The following is a 15,117-nucleotide window of genomic DNA, read 5'->3' as shown; positions in this document are numbered from 1 at the left end:
TTTTTTTGTAGCACTTTTTACGAGCTAACAAAATAGCAAAAAAAAATTCTTTTTATATATATTTAATAATAAAATATTGAAGGCTAAAGGCAAAAAAAAAGACGGTTGTCACGCTGTGATGGTCGTGGAATTGCTCTACAGTTCATTTTAACATTTTAATTAAAGTTGGTGAATCCGACGAGATTTGGAGAATTAGTAAATAACACGGTAACTGGAATTTTTACGATGGTCATCAGTAAGTTTCTCTCCTTAATTTTTACCGCGGAAATGGAAAAAAGTTTTGTTTGATAAGGCCAGTTTCCATAGAGAATACCAGAAATAAAAACAAAATAAAGTAAAATTACAAACATTTAAAAACCTCTTTTTAACAAGTAATCACTAATTATTTAAAAACATCTTTATTCTGATTAGTTCTGCGCAATAATTAAAATATGAAATGTATTACCTCATATTTCTCTCTTTCACAAAGAACGTACGCTTTGTGAAAAAAATTTACTAAAAATATGTGACCGTATTATTGCCTTTTGATTGCGACCTTTAAGCATCGAAAATTTACAGCAATCAAATTAATCGCGCGCTTTTTTCAGATCTTGATTTTTATTGGATTTGCATGTTTATTTAAACCAATCAGAGTTAAGATATTTTAAACTTAGTTTACTTTAAACTGTTTTATGAAGTTGAAAGAAAAACAGAACATAAAAAATTCCTTTTTTTGTAGGGATTTTTCATTTGTTTTTAGTAACAACAAATCGAAATTGTTTTACATTTTCCACTGTTTCCATTTGAAACTTTATTTCTATTGCCTTTTTTATCGCTCTTTTTTAAGCTTAAAACCATTTTATTTTTTCCTTCCTTTTAAAGACATTTAAATTAAAAGTATATAATTTGGGGGATATAATCGGAGAAGAAAGGGAGTTCGATTTTAAGTGAATTTGAAAAACTATTTAAAATATTTTTGTAAAAAAACTGATACAGACATTTTATTTTTATAATTGGCACAATAACGGAAATATATGATTACTATTATAAATTTTTTTTTTTTTTTTTAACTATCATTTACTAGCTTAAAAAGAGGTTTAAAGTACGTTGGGTTAAGCGGTTTACTGTGCCCTTGTATCGTCAAAAAAGCCCCGTAAGAATAACAACTTTAAATCTTCTCCAGGGGGTAATGTTTCAAATTGTGCTTCAAATATTGTATATAAAAATAACGAGAGTCTCTTTAGAAACAAAAGCAAACAAAAAAACAATAAATATTTAAACGTTCAGTATAAATCCTTTCTGTTTTTTTAATTAGCCCACCCCCTACTCACCAAAAATATTCAAAAGAAAGTGTTGCTTTTTAAGTTATCAAATGGTTTCAATTTGGATTCTAAAGTTACAACTCATCAAAGGTAAAAACGATTCCGTAGACATTTTTTGCTGTCTAACCGCGTGTCAGAGATAAAATACAGCAGGTTTTTAAAAATATTGTTCTAATAAGAGTATACAAAATAACTAAACAAAAAACTTCATCTTGCTCATGTAAAAACATTCTTGTATATTTGGGATATGATTTTGATTATTCATTTCAAATGATAAGTTTATTTCGCCTTTCGAGTTCCCTTTCATAAATTTAACTACTTTATTGTATTCGTAAATATTCATTAAATGTGAAGCACGTGCTTTCTCTCCTTTCATTGAAAAATATTTAATGACCAATTTTTCGTTTTGATAATGGTTGTACAGGATCAAACCAAAAAAAGTAATAAACAAAACAAGAGGTAATGTGGCTGAAGCAGCCATAGCCCAAGTGTTAGCGATTTCGTTCGTATCAGCATCATCGGTGGAGTTAATTGTTTTAGAACTTTGCAAGCTACCTAAATAAGAATTCATTTTGACATTAAACTCTTATTCTAGTTCCATTTTACAAATAAATTTCTTGTCATTAGTTTTTAAAGACTTGCGATTAGTATCCTCTTTAGTCGACTAAGATGATGAAAGTTATTGGCGTTAAGCGTTTGCTAACCAAATATTTTTGTCCATCATACTGCAAAGAAATTACGTTAAATCAACATGTTTTCAAATACTTGACTGATTCTCGAAGCCCTTTAAATAACTTTGTATTGTTTTTAAAGATTGTTTTTGAAGCTTGATTTTGTGTGTGTGTGTGTGTGTGTGTATACATATACATACATACATATATATATATATATATATATATATATATGTATGTATGTATGTATGTATGTATGTATGTATGTATGTATGTATGTATGTATGTATGTATGTATGTATGTATGTATGTATGTACTGTATTGTATTGTATTATTTAAATAGCTTATGTAGCTTACATAATTTATATAAAATATATTATATATGCAATTTAGTGCCTAAACAGTTTATAATCTTTTAAATTTGTCGTTCAAATATCTTTTTCTTTTGAGTCAAAAACAATTTGCTTAATTTGACCCTTTTCAGAAATTTATTTAATACATTTTTGTGTGTTGATGCTGAGAAAGTATTTTCATTTAATACCATGTAACCAGTTATTTTCAATGTTTCTTTGAATGATAATCTGTACAGAGCAAATATTTGAATTGAATACAAATTTTTAATATGAGAAACATTTTTGTGTCGAAACTTGCATAAGATAATTCACTTACATAACAGTTGGACAAACAAACGATACCAACACCGAAAAACAAAATTTGCTGAAAAGCTGATGACCACTATATTTTGATCGTAATTTATGTTTGTAAGACTTCTTAGTGTGCAAATAAAAAGATTTTAATTTAAAGAGTGTGAAAATCTTAGGAGACTCTGAAATGAGCTCGAAGTTGAATGTACAAAACTAATTTTTAATTTCTTCTCTAATGTATTATATTTAAACTAATGTAATTTAGACGAAGCAGACGTGCTTCATTTAAAATACATTAGAGAAGAAAAGTCTACTTTTAATAATTATTAGAGAAGACAAGACTACTTATACATCAATTTAATCTTGCATTGAGAAAATTTAAATGACCTTTTCTCCTCCAAAAGATGTTAGCAAAAGTAATGCAAATTTTTACGGAACGAAAAAAAAAAACTAATCGGAAGATATTTGGAGAGAGAAAAAAATTCTTGAACAATTTTCACAAGTTTCTTAGCATACTGTCCAATTAAAAGCTAAAATATTGTCTACACAAAAAAGCATGCGCTATATACACATTTGCTTTTGCATAAAAATATTTTTTTTTAGTAGACATCCTCAGTGCAATTTTTTTTCGATGAGTTTTATTTTAAACATCATTCAGGTGTCCTTGAACTCAATGCAGTCTTCTTTTCACTCTTAAGAGTAGACGATTAACTCCAAAGCTATATTTAAAAAACAAATATTAAAACTTGATTCGCAATATATTAAAGCTATAGTAACTCTCTTTTAAAGGTCTAAAGGTAGAATCTTTATGTAAATTACATAAATTATCAAGCACCATTCTCGTTAAGTCTTCATTGACCTAATCATTCAGAGTTATTCGATATAGTTCTCGTATTATTTTATTTTTTAAAGTAAAACCCAATTTTTACAGATTGTACAAAGATAGACAGGTGCTGTAGGAGGGTACAAAAAGAAAAAATTGTACACATGTAGTCGGAAGGTTTTTAAAGACAATTCGTTTTCAATGATATACTCTCATGAACTATTCCATGTTAGGCAGTATTTGTAATAAGTAGTGAAGTTGTTGAGTAGTATTCAGCTGTGAACACCAATTCACGATGAACTTCAGTTACGCAGGTCTAAAGACTGTACATCTAACCTAATGCACGCTATGAAGACAAGTACTTATGCTTCAAAATCCGTATTTTGACTGGGTATCACGCCTAGTTGCTCGGCTGATTGACCAAGCCTGGCGAAGCTCGTGCTCTCTTTCTTTTGCCTATAATAATTGGATCGAGTATATAAGCATGCAATTATTAATATGCATTAATAACACATAACGCAATGTTGTACTTCATATTTGCAAGGTCTTCTTCAATTTAATGACACACCTACATAAATGCAATACCTGATAAGCTAGATAAGTGATTTGATGTTTTCTTTTCTCTAATTTACGAGGTTGATCCTTTTTTGACTAAAAAAACCCATTACATAAAATAATAACATCAAAAAAAAAAAGAAAGAAGCATTCAGTGGTTTAAAGCATGGTGTAAACTTTTGGATTAAACACCAGACAAAATGGATAATCAATAGCTAAAAGATAATGTAAAGAGGTCTTACAACTTTAGGTTTGTAGCCGGATTCTTGTGTAAGATTTTTTAAATATTCTCCTTTTGAAATTTGCAGATCTTCACCTTTCACATCAATGATATTGATTTCCTCTTTCCTAAACTTTCGTTTTCCTCCTACAAGCGCTTTTATCTTTAAGAAGTTAAACAGAGAAATCACATTGAAATTCTTTTATATTTAAATGAATATCTTCTAAAGAATCCTCTTAAGTAAAAGAAAGAAAGACATACTGCACAAGTAGTTAAATAGAAGATAATAAGAATTTAAAAAAATAAAATATCAATAATACTAGTAAATGTTTAACATACAGCATCCTCATCTAATGGCATATCAACATTTGATTGATTATAAAAATCAGTAGGTTCAGCTGTCTAAAATATCAATTCTCTCTTGTATTTAAAAAACGTATGCAATTCTAATCTTTGGAAATCAATAGAACCTTTATGTAAAGCCCATCTGTAAAGAATAGCCTTTTACAATGTTTATTAGAAAAAATGTATATCACTAAAGTATAAACTATATTAGTATTAAGAATAAAAAATCTTACAGAAATATTTTCAGGATCTTCATGAGCGCTCTGATAACCATATGCAAAAAATGACTCAGATTCTTTTTCTACAAGTTGATTCGCATTACATTTTTCATATACTTCATTTGTCATTCTTTCATTAGGATTATTGGATACTGTGCCACCATAGGGAGCTGTAACATCACTATATGTTGTTTTAGGATGTAGAGAAAATTCTTCATTGCAATCTATTTTCTTTTCATCTTTACAAGCATTAAAGTTTGCAGATTTATTTAAGTCTTTAGAATATAAATTTGAAAAAAATGTATTTTGTTTTAAAGAAACAGTTGAATTAGTAGTTACAGGGTACATAGAAGAAACAGTAATAGAACCATTAGGGTTAGAAGAGAGGGGTATTATTAAAGTTGGTTGAGAATGACTACTTGGAAGCATGTCCACCTTCTTAGATAATGATGATTTATTTTCAGCACTTACAGTAATAGCAAAATGATCACTTTCATTGTTAGTTAAAATGTCTTCTTTCCCCAAACTAAAAAAATTGGAAGAGTCATTATCTAAAATTTCTTCCTCATCTTCACTCAGCTCATCTTGCACTTTGTCATTGGTGTTTATCATTACATTTTGTTTGGGTTTGTTACTAGTTGGTACTTTTTTAAGAGTGTGAGGAATAAGAGATCGATTAGTTTGCTTCTGAAATACTTTATTTTTGTTTGCACCAACACTCACACTGTTCTTTGGTTTAGGTAGGATAGTAAAGAGTGAACTTTTCTAAAAAAAAAAACACCAAAGAATAAAAAAAAAAAAAACTTAATGCACTACAAGAAAAAATTTGGAGAGGAAAAGAGAGAGATACCTTCTTTAATTGCAAATTACTTTCTTGAACTTTACCAATCTCACCAACATCACCACCTTCATCTTCTGAATCATTTCCCTAAAATAGATATGATTTCTTGACCATAAAAATTCATAAAAACTTGCCAACAAGTAGTATGCTAGACTTACAAAAAACCTTATACTTAAATACAGTGTTAAGACTAAAGAAGCACCAACTAGTTTTTTTTATAGAGTAGTTAAAACAACTTTAGGACAGCAGCAAGATCAAAGACTCAAATTAATTATCCTGCAGAAAACAGAGGATTTACTATAAAATAATTGTGATTATATAAAATTAAAAAAAAAAATAGATTTGGAAAAAAAAAAAAAAGATTTGGTAAAAAAAAAAAGTAAATCCTGAAATTATATTTACTTATAATGTATAAAGAATACATACACCTGTATAAGAAGCCATTACAATAACATTACAATAATGTACAAAGAATACATACACCTGTATAAGAAGGAAGAGAAATCTTCACTGTTCCTTTTTTCCCTCCTTTTACTGGTCGTGGTAAATTCATGAAAGCTTTTATGTTTTCTTGTTTATCAAAAGTATCTAAAAGATTATGTTTCACATCATCTGATAATGTTGGTTTTATTTTTAAAAACTCATCATCTTTTTCTTCTGTTTCTTCAAATGAAGATGCTTCTTTATGTGAAGAAGGGAGATTTGAAAAAATCGAATTAGGATTATTTTGATGAGATTGCATCCACTCTTCATCATCTAAAATATCAAATTGCTCAACCTCTCCATTATTGTCTAGTTTTTTCTTTGCATTTTCTGCAGTAGAAATATGATCTGTCTTGTTAATAAACTGATTTTCATCCTCATCTTCACTACTGTCACTGTATGCAGCAACAAGTGACATTTCATATATTTTAGAATAGTTTCTGAAAACAAAACAAAAATTAGCTTTCCTGTACTCAAAAATTACATATAGTAGGACCAGAAGTGAATACAAAATTGAAAGTATAGAAATAAATTTCCTGTTATAAACTGTTAAAGATCAAGAGAGATCTAGATCTTTAAGAATAATCAACTAGTTTCATCATAAAAAAAATGAAACTAATTGATAATTTATGAAAGGATGTTATGGCATGTAATTCAGAAAAACTGACAAAAGGTTTTATTCACTACATACCTTTTAACACGCACTCTGGAGCAACTAAAAGAGAAAGACTCTAAAATGATACGCTAATAAAGTGTTGTGTTAAAAAGAATCCTGTAGAGAATCTGATATTATATGAGTTTAGCTTAATCAAATAATGCACTATGTATTTAAGCTGGATGGGGGCATCATCTTCAGCATTATCTCGCTTCGTTTTTTACCATTAAGAGAATACCTTTAGGCACATATCATAACAAATAATAGACTTAGTAGATTTAATGTTCGACATCAAGGAAGCAAGTTCTCCAATCCCCCTCATTTAAAAAAACCATGATAAGCTTTTAGTAGGCACTGGCGATTTGGTTTGTAGAATCCGCTATAAAATCAATCCGAATTATTTTGCGGATTATAACAGTCCGATGGTTAAATATTTTACAAACCATAATCCGAAAATTAATTTACAAACTTATAGCGAATTTTTTTTTTGCAGATTCCCTTTGATATTCGGCTTATTAACCGCAAAACTGACCCTCCACTAATAAGTTCCGATTTGAAAAATATGATGTATTTCCCGGATTTATTAATTACAAAGATGATAATGTTTGTTGTTGCGCCTTTTGAACGTTTTACTCCATTTTCTTTATTAAATTTCGAAATTATAGCTGCTTTTTATAATTAACATGTTTTGCTGTAACCTCACTTCTAAAAGAAAAGTATGAATTGGTTTTAAATTATTTTAATGCAAGAAAGGATAACTGTCATTGGAGCAACACATCTGTTCGCAATGCAGCGTTTTAGACGAAATTTAAGTTGTGATGAATGTGATAAAACTGTTGTTTTGTCCAATGAAGAATTAATAAATTGTGAACTTGGTAAAAGATTTGGAGTGTCTCATACAGCAGTCGGAAGTGTTCTATAAAGGTTTGTAGAGATCAATTATCACGCTAGACGACTTGGCCTAAGCAGACCACGAGCTACAAATGTTGTGGAGGACCAATTTTTAATGCTTCAAACACTGAGAAAACGGTTCACTACTTTAGTCTCCAAACATAACTTGTTGAAGTTCATAGAACTGCTGTTAGTCAAAATACCATAAGAAGAATTTACGACCTCGGGCAGCAGCTACTGGTCCCAGATTGTCTGTAGACCACCAAAGAAACAGACTAGCTTTTACAAGGAAGTATATGAATTGGGAAATACATGATTGGGGACAGTTCTTATTTACAGATGAGTAAAGGTTTTGCCTAGTAAGTTCTGAATGCTGCCCAAGAGTGTACAGAAGACCGAATGAAAGATATTTCTGATTTCTCAACAACTTTAGAACCTTTTGTAGTGCCTTTTGCACTGTACATTGGAGATAGATTCCTTTTTATGCAGGATAATGCTAGACCACATACGGCACATACTGTTACTGAATAAATAATGTCAAATTTAAATAATGTTGATATTTAAGCTTTGGAGTGGCCAGCTTGCAGTCCAGATATGAACCTAATAGAGCATCTTTGGGACATAATAGGAATCCGTGCATCCCATTTTGCAAGCCAACATCCACTACCTAACAGTCTTATTGATCTTATCAAATGCTGACCGGCCAAATACTCGATGAGAAAGTTAAAGTTTGGAGGCTGCTGAAATCGATTAAGTTTCTCAACAAACTGAAGCACTCAAAGGAACCCAGCATGATCTGGTTTTTCTCATGAGAAGAATTTTTGTCAAGACCAGATGCTTAATAGGCAGAACAATCGCTGGATTGCCATGAGGCCTCAGCATGTGCTTCGCATAATAAAAACAAAGTTTCCAGCGACCGTCATGGTATTAGATGTGAAATCAAGTGAGTGACGTCATACCGCCGCACATTTTCAAGAAGGTCCTGAGGGTGAACACCGACTTCTATCTAAAGGTTATGGAGGAGACAGTTCTGCCATGGATCTAATTAGTTGCTGGTAACAGGGTGTGGCAGCAAGACTCTGCCCCCTGACAAATCTCTGAATTCGCTGGCTGAACGGTGCTACAACTTCGTTAACAAGGATACTTGGGGTTCAAGCAGACCTGACTTGAATCCTAAGGGATTACTTTGTGTGGGGGCTATCTTGAGGCACAAACAAACCGAGGTGCTCATAACACCAAGACATCTCTAGTGAACACCATCAAGGAGAACAAGGCCTCGATGCCAAAGGAGTTCATTGTAAAGGCCTGTACCTCCTTCAGTTCCAGAGTTGAAGGCCATCATTAAAGCTGAGGGAAGCTGCATTGAGTAGTTTATTTGTACATATGATTGTGTGTATGAATTAAGAAAATTTAAAGAAAATTGATGAAAAATCAAGCATGCAATCCTAATATTAAATTTTGACGAAATACGTGCCAATTTGGTTTGCAAGCCCAGTATATATAAGGGAAAGAGTGTTTGTTGAACAATATCTCAACTCTAAAATATTTTTTTGTGTTCAAAGAAAATTTTTTTGTGTTCAAAGAAAAGTACAAAAAGGAAATTCTACCAAATGTATCTATAAATACAAAGGACTAAAGGTTGATCTTTATTTATTGTCAAAAAAAAAAAAAAAGTATGAAAAATTAGGAAAAGCCAATTTACATTATATACTGTTGTAACGACTTTTTTTAGCTCATTTAGTTTTGATTATTTTTTTTATTTCTAGGTTTCTTGAATGTAAAACTAAAATATTCTCTACATAAAATATTTAAAAAATATTTTAACAAAAATGTAATGTAAAACTAAAATATTCTCTGCAAAAAATATTTTAAAAAACATTTAAACAAAAAAAAAAATTTAAAAAAATACTATTTTTTAGAGTAGATACAACTTAGTGTATTTTCTCAAAAATAATCAACCTAACTGGTTAAAATACTGATTAATTTGTGAAAAATGCTAATTTAAGGTACATCAAGTCATAGTTTACCAATTTTCCATCACCTGTACATACCGTTTTGGTTTTAAGTAAAGCTGAACCAGTGACAAAACAAAAATAAAAACTTGTAGGACTGTTCCAACCCAGGCAGCAAAAAATGACCAGCCTCGGTAATTAAATTTTAACAAATTTCTTAATTGGTATTCACTGTAAATCATTCCATCTATTGCACAAGTAACTAAAAGTAAAAACTGTATAATTTATTTTTAGATAATGAAATATTATTACCAATCAAAAAAAGAAAATGAAAATAGGTATTACTGTGATTCTAAAATTAATCCTAATCTGGATAAACTATTTAAAATGTTGTAGCTTTTGCCTATAAATTTGCAGTTTATTTCCATATTATTTCTCTCTCTCTTTTAATTTTATGTTCTTGTCTTTTTAATGGTATCACAAGCTTATTATCTTAAAATATAAAAAACTAACAATTATAATCTAAATTTGTATTATTCTAAAACCCATTTTTACCTGCTATTAATAACAATATTGTATTTAATTTCATCGAAGATCTCATTAAGCTATTTTTTTTTTTACAGCAACATGAAATTCCAAACGATAAAATCACAGATAACACCAATAAAACAAATGACATTCCTAAACATATAATGATTGGGTCTGTACCTTTAAAAAAAAAAGAAAATTACTTTTTAAACAAATGATATTTAATCAAATAGAAAAAACCAAAGGTTAAGTAAAAAAAGATTTTTTTTAACTTCTCACTTGACATACATTACCAGGAAAATGATAAATTTGTATACATTAAACTACTCTTTTTACAAAAAATTAGGCTAATTCCTAATAAATGTTTTAAAAGGAGTAGAACTTATGTATTTTAAACAGTTTGTTTACTTTACTGAAACTTGCTTTTTATTTGCGATAATATCTTGTATGTATGTGAGTGGGGACAAAAAACAAATAATTACTAACCTGGATTCTCTTTAAACATTAGAATATCACTTCTGATAATACATTTGTGTGTATTATTGTTAAAACAATCCTTCCATAAGCCATGAAATGTTTTTGATGAAGTTATTGATACCCACCATACATTCCCAAGGCCACCAGCTAAAAGGGCTCCAAGAGATAAGAAGGAAAAGATAAAATATAAATATTGCAAAATAATTGCACAAGATGCCATTTTTCTAATATTTAACTATATGCTCATCTTTCTTGCAATTCTTGTATTAGTTTATATTTCTGAATTTATCTACTTTGACAGGTTTCTTCATTTATTGATTATGAATAAAGCAACTTTTGCATTATTAATTAACTTAAGCTTCAAAACTTTAATCAAGAGGTAATATTAACATGACTGTATGATAATACAACTATATGGTCATATATACAAGGTCAGAAGTTTACAAACAAGGTAAACATTCACAATACACATGTTAAAACATCTACAACTGATATAATTAGTATCTAATTTTGTATGTTAAAGATGTTAGATTTTTTTCTGCATACAGCATAATTTTCACTCAAAAATTGTACCTACTTTCTGATCACATCTACTTGTTTACATTTTAAGATCAAAAACTTGTTGCTAAGATGGATTGAAAATTTGCTAACTGATAGATTGAGAAATCTTTCTCCCAATAATAATCATGTTTTGAAGAACATGCTTTTCTTTTTTTTTTCTGATAAAAAAGTTTTCGATTACATAATATTTGAATATTTTTTGTGCAAATTTTCTGAGTTGCAATCCAAGTCGTCCACTTGAAAGTTGCCGAAGTGTTTTTCTGAATAGCTTTCAATAAATAGTTTGAACTCAGGTTAAAGTCGCACCCTTTATTGCCTCTAAAAAATTGTTATTTAGCTTGTCAGCAGTAATAAAAATTAAAAAAGGTTTTGCAAAGAACAATTAGTCTGGCCAGTTAAACCATATACGTGAACTTTGTTTGTTTTCAAACAAAAGCAATTAATTCTCTTGAATTTTGTTTAGCTTCGTTTACTTAAAGATTAATCTTTAGACTAATGGCTAATTCCTCATCCAATCCCCCAATAATTTAGAAATATTGAAGCATATTTTCCACTTTGCGTAAGACTTTCACCACACTCATTTATTCTAAGAAAGTCAATTCAGAATTTAAGAGTTGATGGAGTTATCAGGGTTTGAGTTTTGGCTTGTTTTCCAAAAATGAAACGGTTTTTATATGATTATTAGTAAATTATGAGAGTAATTAGTCTCAAAAAATCATAAAACTATTTTATAAGTAGAAGGTAGTCCTCAAAATTTTTAGCTATAAAGATAGAAATATGGCTGGAATGTGTTCAAAAATTATATTCATCTACGTAACACAACTTAGAGCACTAATACATTAAAAAAAAATTTTTTTTAAGGTATTTTTTATTTACTAATCCGGCCGGGTAAAAAACGAAAAAAAGTCATCAGGTTCATTACTGATTAATCAGGTTCCTGATGACTTTTTTTGCGTTGAGTGATGGGCCACCAATTTGATAAACAAGAAAGCCATTATTATTTTTCTGTTTCGAACATTCAAATTTTCTTTACAAATTGTTCAATTTTTCTTGAGTTAGTGCAAATTTTCTTTACCCCTTCCGCCCCCTCCCCCCTAATAAAAAAAAAAAGTTGTTTCTTAAATCATAAAAGCATGCAAGAACAAAACATAAAATGTTTCATTATATCATGGTTTATTATTAAAAAAATCCTTTTTAATTTTTTTTTATTTAAAAAATGAATGTTTAATTAAAAAAAACTGAAATGACTTTCAATGTAATATTAGGTGTGTTCACAATCTTTTTCAGCTCAATTTTTTTTTTTTTTCAAACATGCAAGCTACCGAAACTTGTTTTATGAGGTTTTAATGCTTGGAAACCAGGTCAAAACTAAAATCTTGATAATTCATTTTTATATTCTGAGTTTCTTATAACTAAACTAAAATCAAAACTAAACTAAAGTCAAAACTAAAATCTTGATAATTCATTTTTATATTCTGAGTTTCTTATAATAAAATAAATGAGTAGTCAAAAGGTATTTGATATTGAATTATCTTTTTTTTGAGCGCGTCAAAGTTGAAAGCATGGCTAGTTTAGTGCTTGGTTATTCTTGGCGAGTTTCAAACCTTGGCGAAGATTTTAAGACCCCCTGACCCAAACCGAAATTAAAAAAAAAGTTAAAGTTTTAAAGTGATTCACAAATAAAATTGTCATCAAATAGATTATCTACTCATGAAGTCCTAAGTCGCGTGCAGTTCTTCAACATGGCGCATATGATTCTTTCGCTTAAATATTGCATCTTGTTAAAACTTAGTTAAAAAAGTTATTAAAAAGATTACCAGAGATTATAAACTATTAATTTAATTAAACATACAAAAGCATTTATATTGGAGTGGCGAGCTGTTTTACATTTTTGACATTCTCACATTCGCATATTTTCCATTAAACCATGTTGCTTTAGCAGGGTAGAAGGTTTTCACAATTCGATATGAAATATTAGGTACAAATTACCTCATTTTTTGGATGGTCTTTATCGAAACTCTATTATTGCTCTGAACACCACGATGCTTAGAATTCTACTTATACTAGATTTACATTCCTACTGGTAATATTTGTGTTTATAAAAGAAACATAATTTATAAAATAAAGTAAAAGTTTCTCTTGATGTGTACTAATATATCTTTATTTTTTCATATTTTATGTATAGATAAGCACTAAACTTCCTCAGAAACATTTTTGTAAAATTATATCTGCATATACTGTGTAAATCTTGTAGTTTAAAGTGTTTTAGCGAAATTCTTCTAACGAAATATTTTACAGTAAATTTGTACAGTAGTACTATAAAAATAATACGGCTACAAAAAATTAATGACAAAATGGAAATTTAAGATTTTTTACCTACGTACCATAAAAAAATCTCTTTTTTTTTTTTTAGCAGAACGTTTTTATTTCATCGGAGACATCAAAAGAATACTTTGATGCCAATCAAGAACAACTTTTTTTAAAGAATGAACAAAAGACGAAGGATCAAGATGGATTAGTTTACCTCATAGTCAGATAACAAGAAGCAACTAAAAGCACTTACTCTTGCTTCTCATTTGATTGATAGAATATCAGCTAAATTTGAAGTTACAGAGTACAATGAAAGGAAAAAAAAACTATTTTTTGAGTATTAAGCATTAAGGTGAAGTGAGTTCAAGAATGTTTACAAAGATTTATCAGCAAAAAGTAGTAAATATTGTGCGTGGCCAGTTGTAATATTCGGCTGATGCCTGACAAAAGATTGTATCAATATTTCTAAAAACGTACAAAATTACTCATCTGTGCACTAAAAAAAAAGATATGGTCATTGAGAGATATTGGCTTTGTTCGTATGCAACATTAGCGGCAGTGATTATATGATTCATGGATGACAAAGTTGTTCAAATATCATTACCTTCATAATTTTTCTCATTTTATCAGATGGCATGATCCATGATGAATGCCAATATTTAAAGTTTAGTGACAAATTATCTATAAAGTTTTCCTCTTGAGCTTGCGGCACAATATATAAGATATAAAAACAATTTAAAAACAAGAACACTTTAAAAACTTCTTCACAAAAAAAGACTTCCGACTGGAGATGGGTTTTCTTTGTTACAAGTCCATGGCATACCAAAAACTTAACAGCAAAAGCTAACAACAAATTTTTATAAACCAAATTTTGTATGTTAAAAGAATTATTGAGTTTTGCGTTACTTATTTTGATAAAATTGAGTTTATATTAGTAACATAAAATCAAAGGCAAAACATTATATTTTTTTAAATTAGTGAATGATATCAGGCTGTAAACGTTTTTTGTTACAAACAACGTAACAAATGAATTTTTTTATATTTCACTAAATGTATATTGAATTGTTGAAATTTGAAGATAGCTGTCACCTCACTTCACATGATCTTAAGATTCTATTAATTGTTTTTTTTTTCCTTTTTGGATTATAAGTTAAAAAATATAAATAATTCAAATGATTAAAATTACGTAGGCTTTTTCATATATTTAAAAACCATATTAGTTTTTACGACAATAGTTTAGATGAGTTTTTGTCAACAATCGTTATTTTAAACAATAAGTTAATTCACACTTGAAAAATACAGTGTTTTCGTACTTCAAAATAAACTTGAAACAGCACGTTCGCTATCGTGTCTACTGTCACATTTTTAAACACTAAGAATAGTCTCGTAATATGATTCGTTTCCTAACATGTTTTATTAATTTTTTTTTTATTAAAACTCACCGGTCACCTCGTCTAGAACTTTTTAGGTCTGATGAACAATTACATCAAGAACAAAAGACTGACTACTTTGAGCGGCAACTAAAACATTAATCTAATCGAGACTCTTCTTTATCTTTAGGTCTTTATTCTCAGTTAATCCAACTTTTTATATTTGGCTTTTATATTTGGCCTAAATATTTAGCGTCTTTAATTTTCAAAT

General features: G+C 29.1%; 2 protein-coding genes and 1 long non-coding RNA gene across 7 annotated transcripts; 1 reads left to right on the top strand and 2 right to left on the bottom strand.

The window, feature by feature from the left end:
* Positions 1–3,107: 3,107 nt before the first annotated feature.
* LOC145187638 (uncharacterized) lies at positions 3,108–7,269 on the bottom strand. 2 transcript variants are annotated; one of them, XR_016451775.1, is made up of 8 exons: positions 6,794–7,196; positions 6,101–6,542; positions 5,629–5,706; positions 4,794–5,543; positions 4,536–4,617; positions 4,238–4,378; positions 4,026–4,091; positions 3,108–3,896 (listed from the first exon to the last, which is right to left on the bottom strand). XR_016451775.1 is itself a non-coding variant. In XM_090085053.1 (8 exons), the coding sequence occupies exons 2-8, from the start codon at positions 6,518–6,520 to the stop codon at positions 3,810–3,812; spliced, it is 1,605 nt and encodes a 534-aa protein (XP_089941179.1). In that variant the 5' UTR covers positions 6,521–6,542; positions 6,794–7,269; the 3' UTR covers positions 3,108–3,809. The 2 variants fall into 2 exon arrangements, 1 of the variants encoding a protein (XP_089941179.1); XM_090085053.1 differs by having other exon boundaries at positions 4,555–4,617; positions 6,794–7,269.
* A 2,120-nt stretch (positions 7,270–9,389) lies between these two features.
* Positions 9,390–12,231, bottom strand: LOC149893312 (uncharacterized). 4 transcript variants are annotated; one of them, XM_090085078.1, is made up of 4 exons: positions 11,179–12,221; positions 10,615–10,761; positions 10,156–10,308; positions 9,390–9,862 (listed from the first exon to the last, which is right to left on the bottom strand). In XM_090085078.1, the coding sequence occupies exons 2-4, from the start codon at positions 10,631–10,633 to the stop codon at positions 9,672–9,674; spliced, it is 363 nt and encodes a 120-aa protein (XP_089941204.1). In that variant the 5' UTR covers positions 10,634–10,761; positions 11,179–12,221; the 3' UTR covers positions 9,390–9,671. The 4 variants fall into 4 exon arrangements, with proteins under 4 accessions (XP_089941204.1, XP_089941211.1, XP_089941198.1 ...); XM_090085085.1 differs by having other exon boundaries at positions 11,183–12,221; XM_090085072.1 differs by having other exon boundaries at positions 10,156–10,281; positions 10,615–12,231.
* Positions 12,232–12,676: 445 nt separating this feature from the next.
* On the top strand, positions 12,677–14,590 carry LOC149893311 (uncharacterized). Its single transcript, XR_016451788.1, has 2 exons — positions 12,677–13,249; positions 13,580–14,590. It is a non-coding gene; the product is annotated as an uncharacterized LOC149893311 (long non-coding RNA).
* The last annotated feature ends 527 nt before the right edge of the window (positions 14,591–15,117 follow it).

The sequence above is a fragment of the Hydra viridissima genome, unplaced genomic scaffold, assembly GCF_058129835.1.
Source record: "Hydra viridissima isolate aposymbiotic clone 2 unplaced genomic scaffold, HvirCarnegie_v1 scaffold_1, whole genome shotgun sequence".
Lineage (NCBI taxonomy): Eukaryota > Metazoa > Cnidaria > Hydrozoa > Anthoathecata > Hydridae > Hydra > Hydra viridissima.
This window is presented reverse-complemented; position numbering and strand designations above follow the sequence as displayed.

Bases quoted from the DNA above. Each gene is read 5' to 3' on its own strand.
- LOC145187638 (XM_090085053.1), bottom strand. From the start codon at position 6,520: ATGTCACTTGTTGCTGCATACAGTGACAGTAGTGAAGATGAGGATGAA. The intron at 5,707-6,100 runs GTATGTATTCTT...TATCTATTTTAG, and splicing joins CTCTTCCTTCTTATACAGGT to GGAAATGATTCAGAAGATGA. The intron at 3,897-4,025 runs GTATTGCATTTA...CAATTATTATAG, and splicing joins TCACTTATCTAGCTTATCAG to GCAAAAGAAAGAGAGCACGA.
- LOC149893312 (XM_090085067.1), bottom strand. From the start codon at position 10,825: ATGGCATCTTGTGCAATTATTTTGCAATATTTATATTTTATCTTTTCC. The intron at 10,309-10,614 runs GTTAGTAATTAT...TTTTTTTTAAAG, and splicing joins AATGTTTAAAGAGAATCCAG to GTACAGACCCAATCATTATA. The intron at 9,863-10,155 runs GTAAAAATGGGT...TTTTACTTTTAG, and splicing joins AATATTGTTATTAATAGCAG to TTACTTGTGCAATAGATGGA.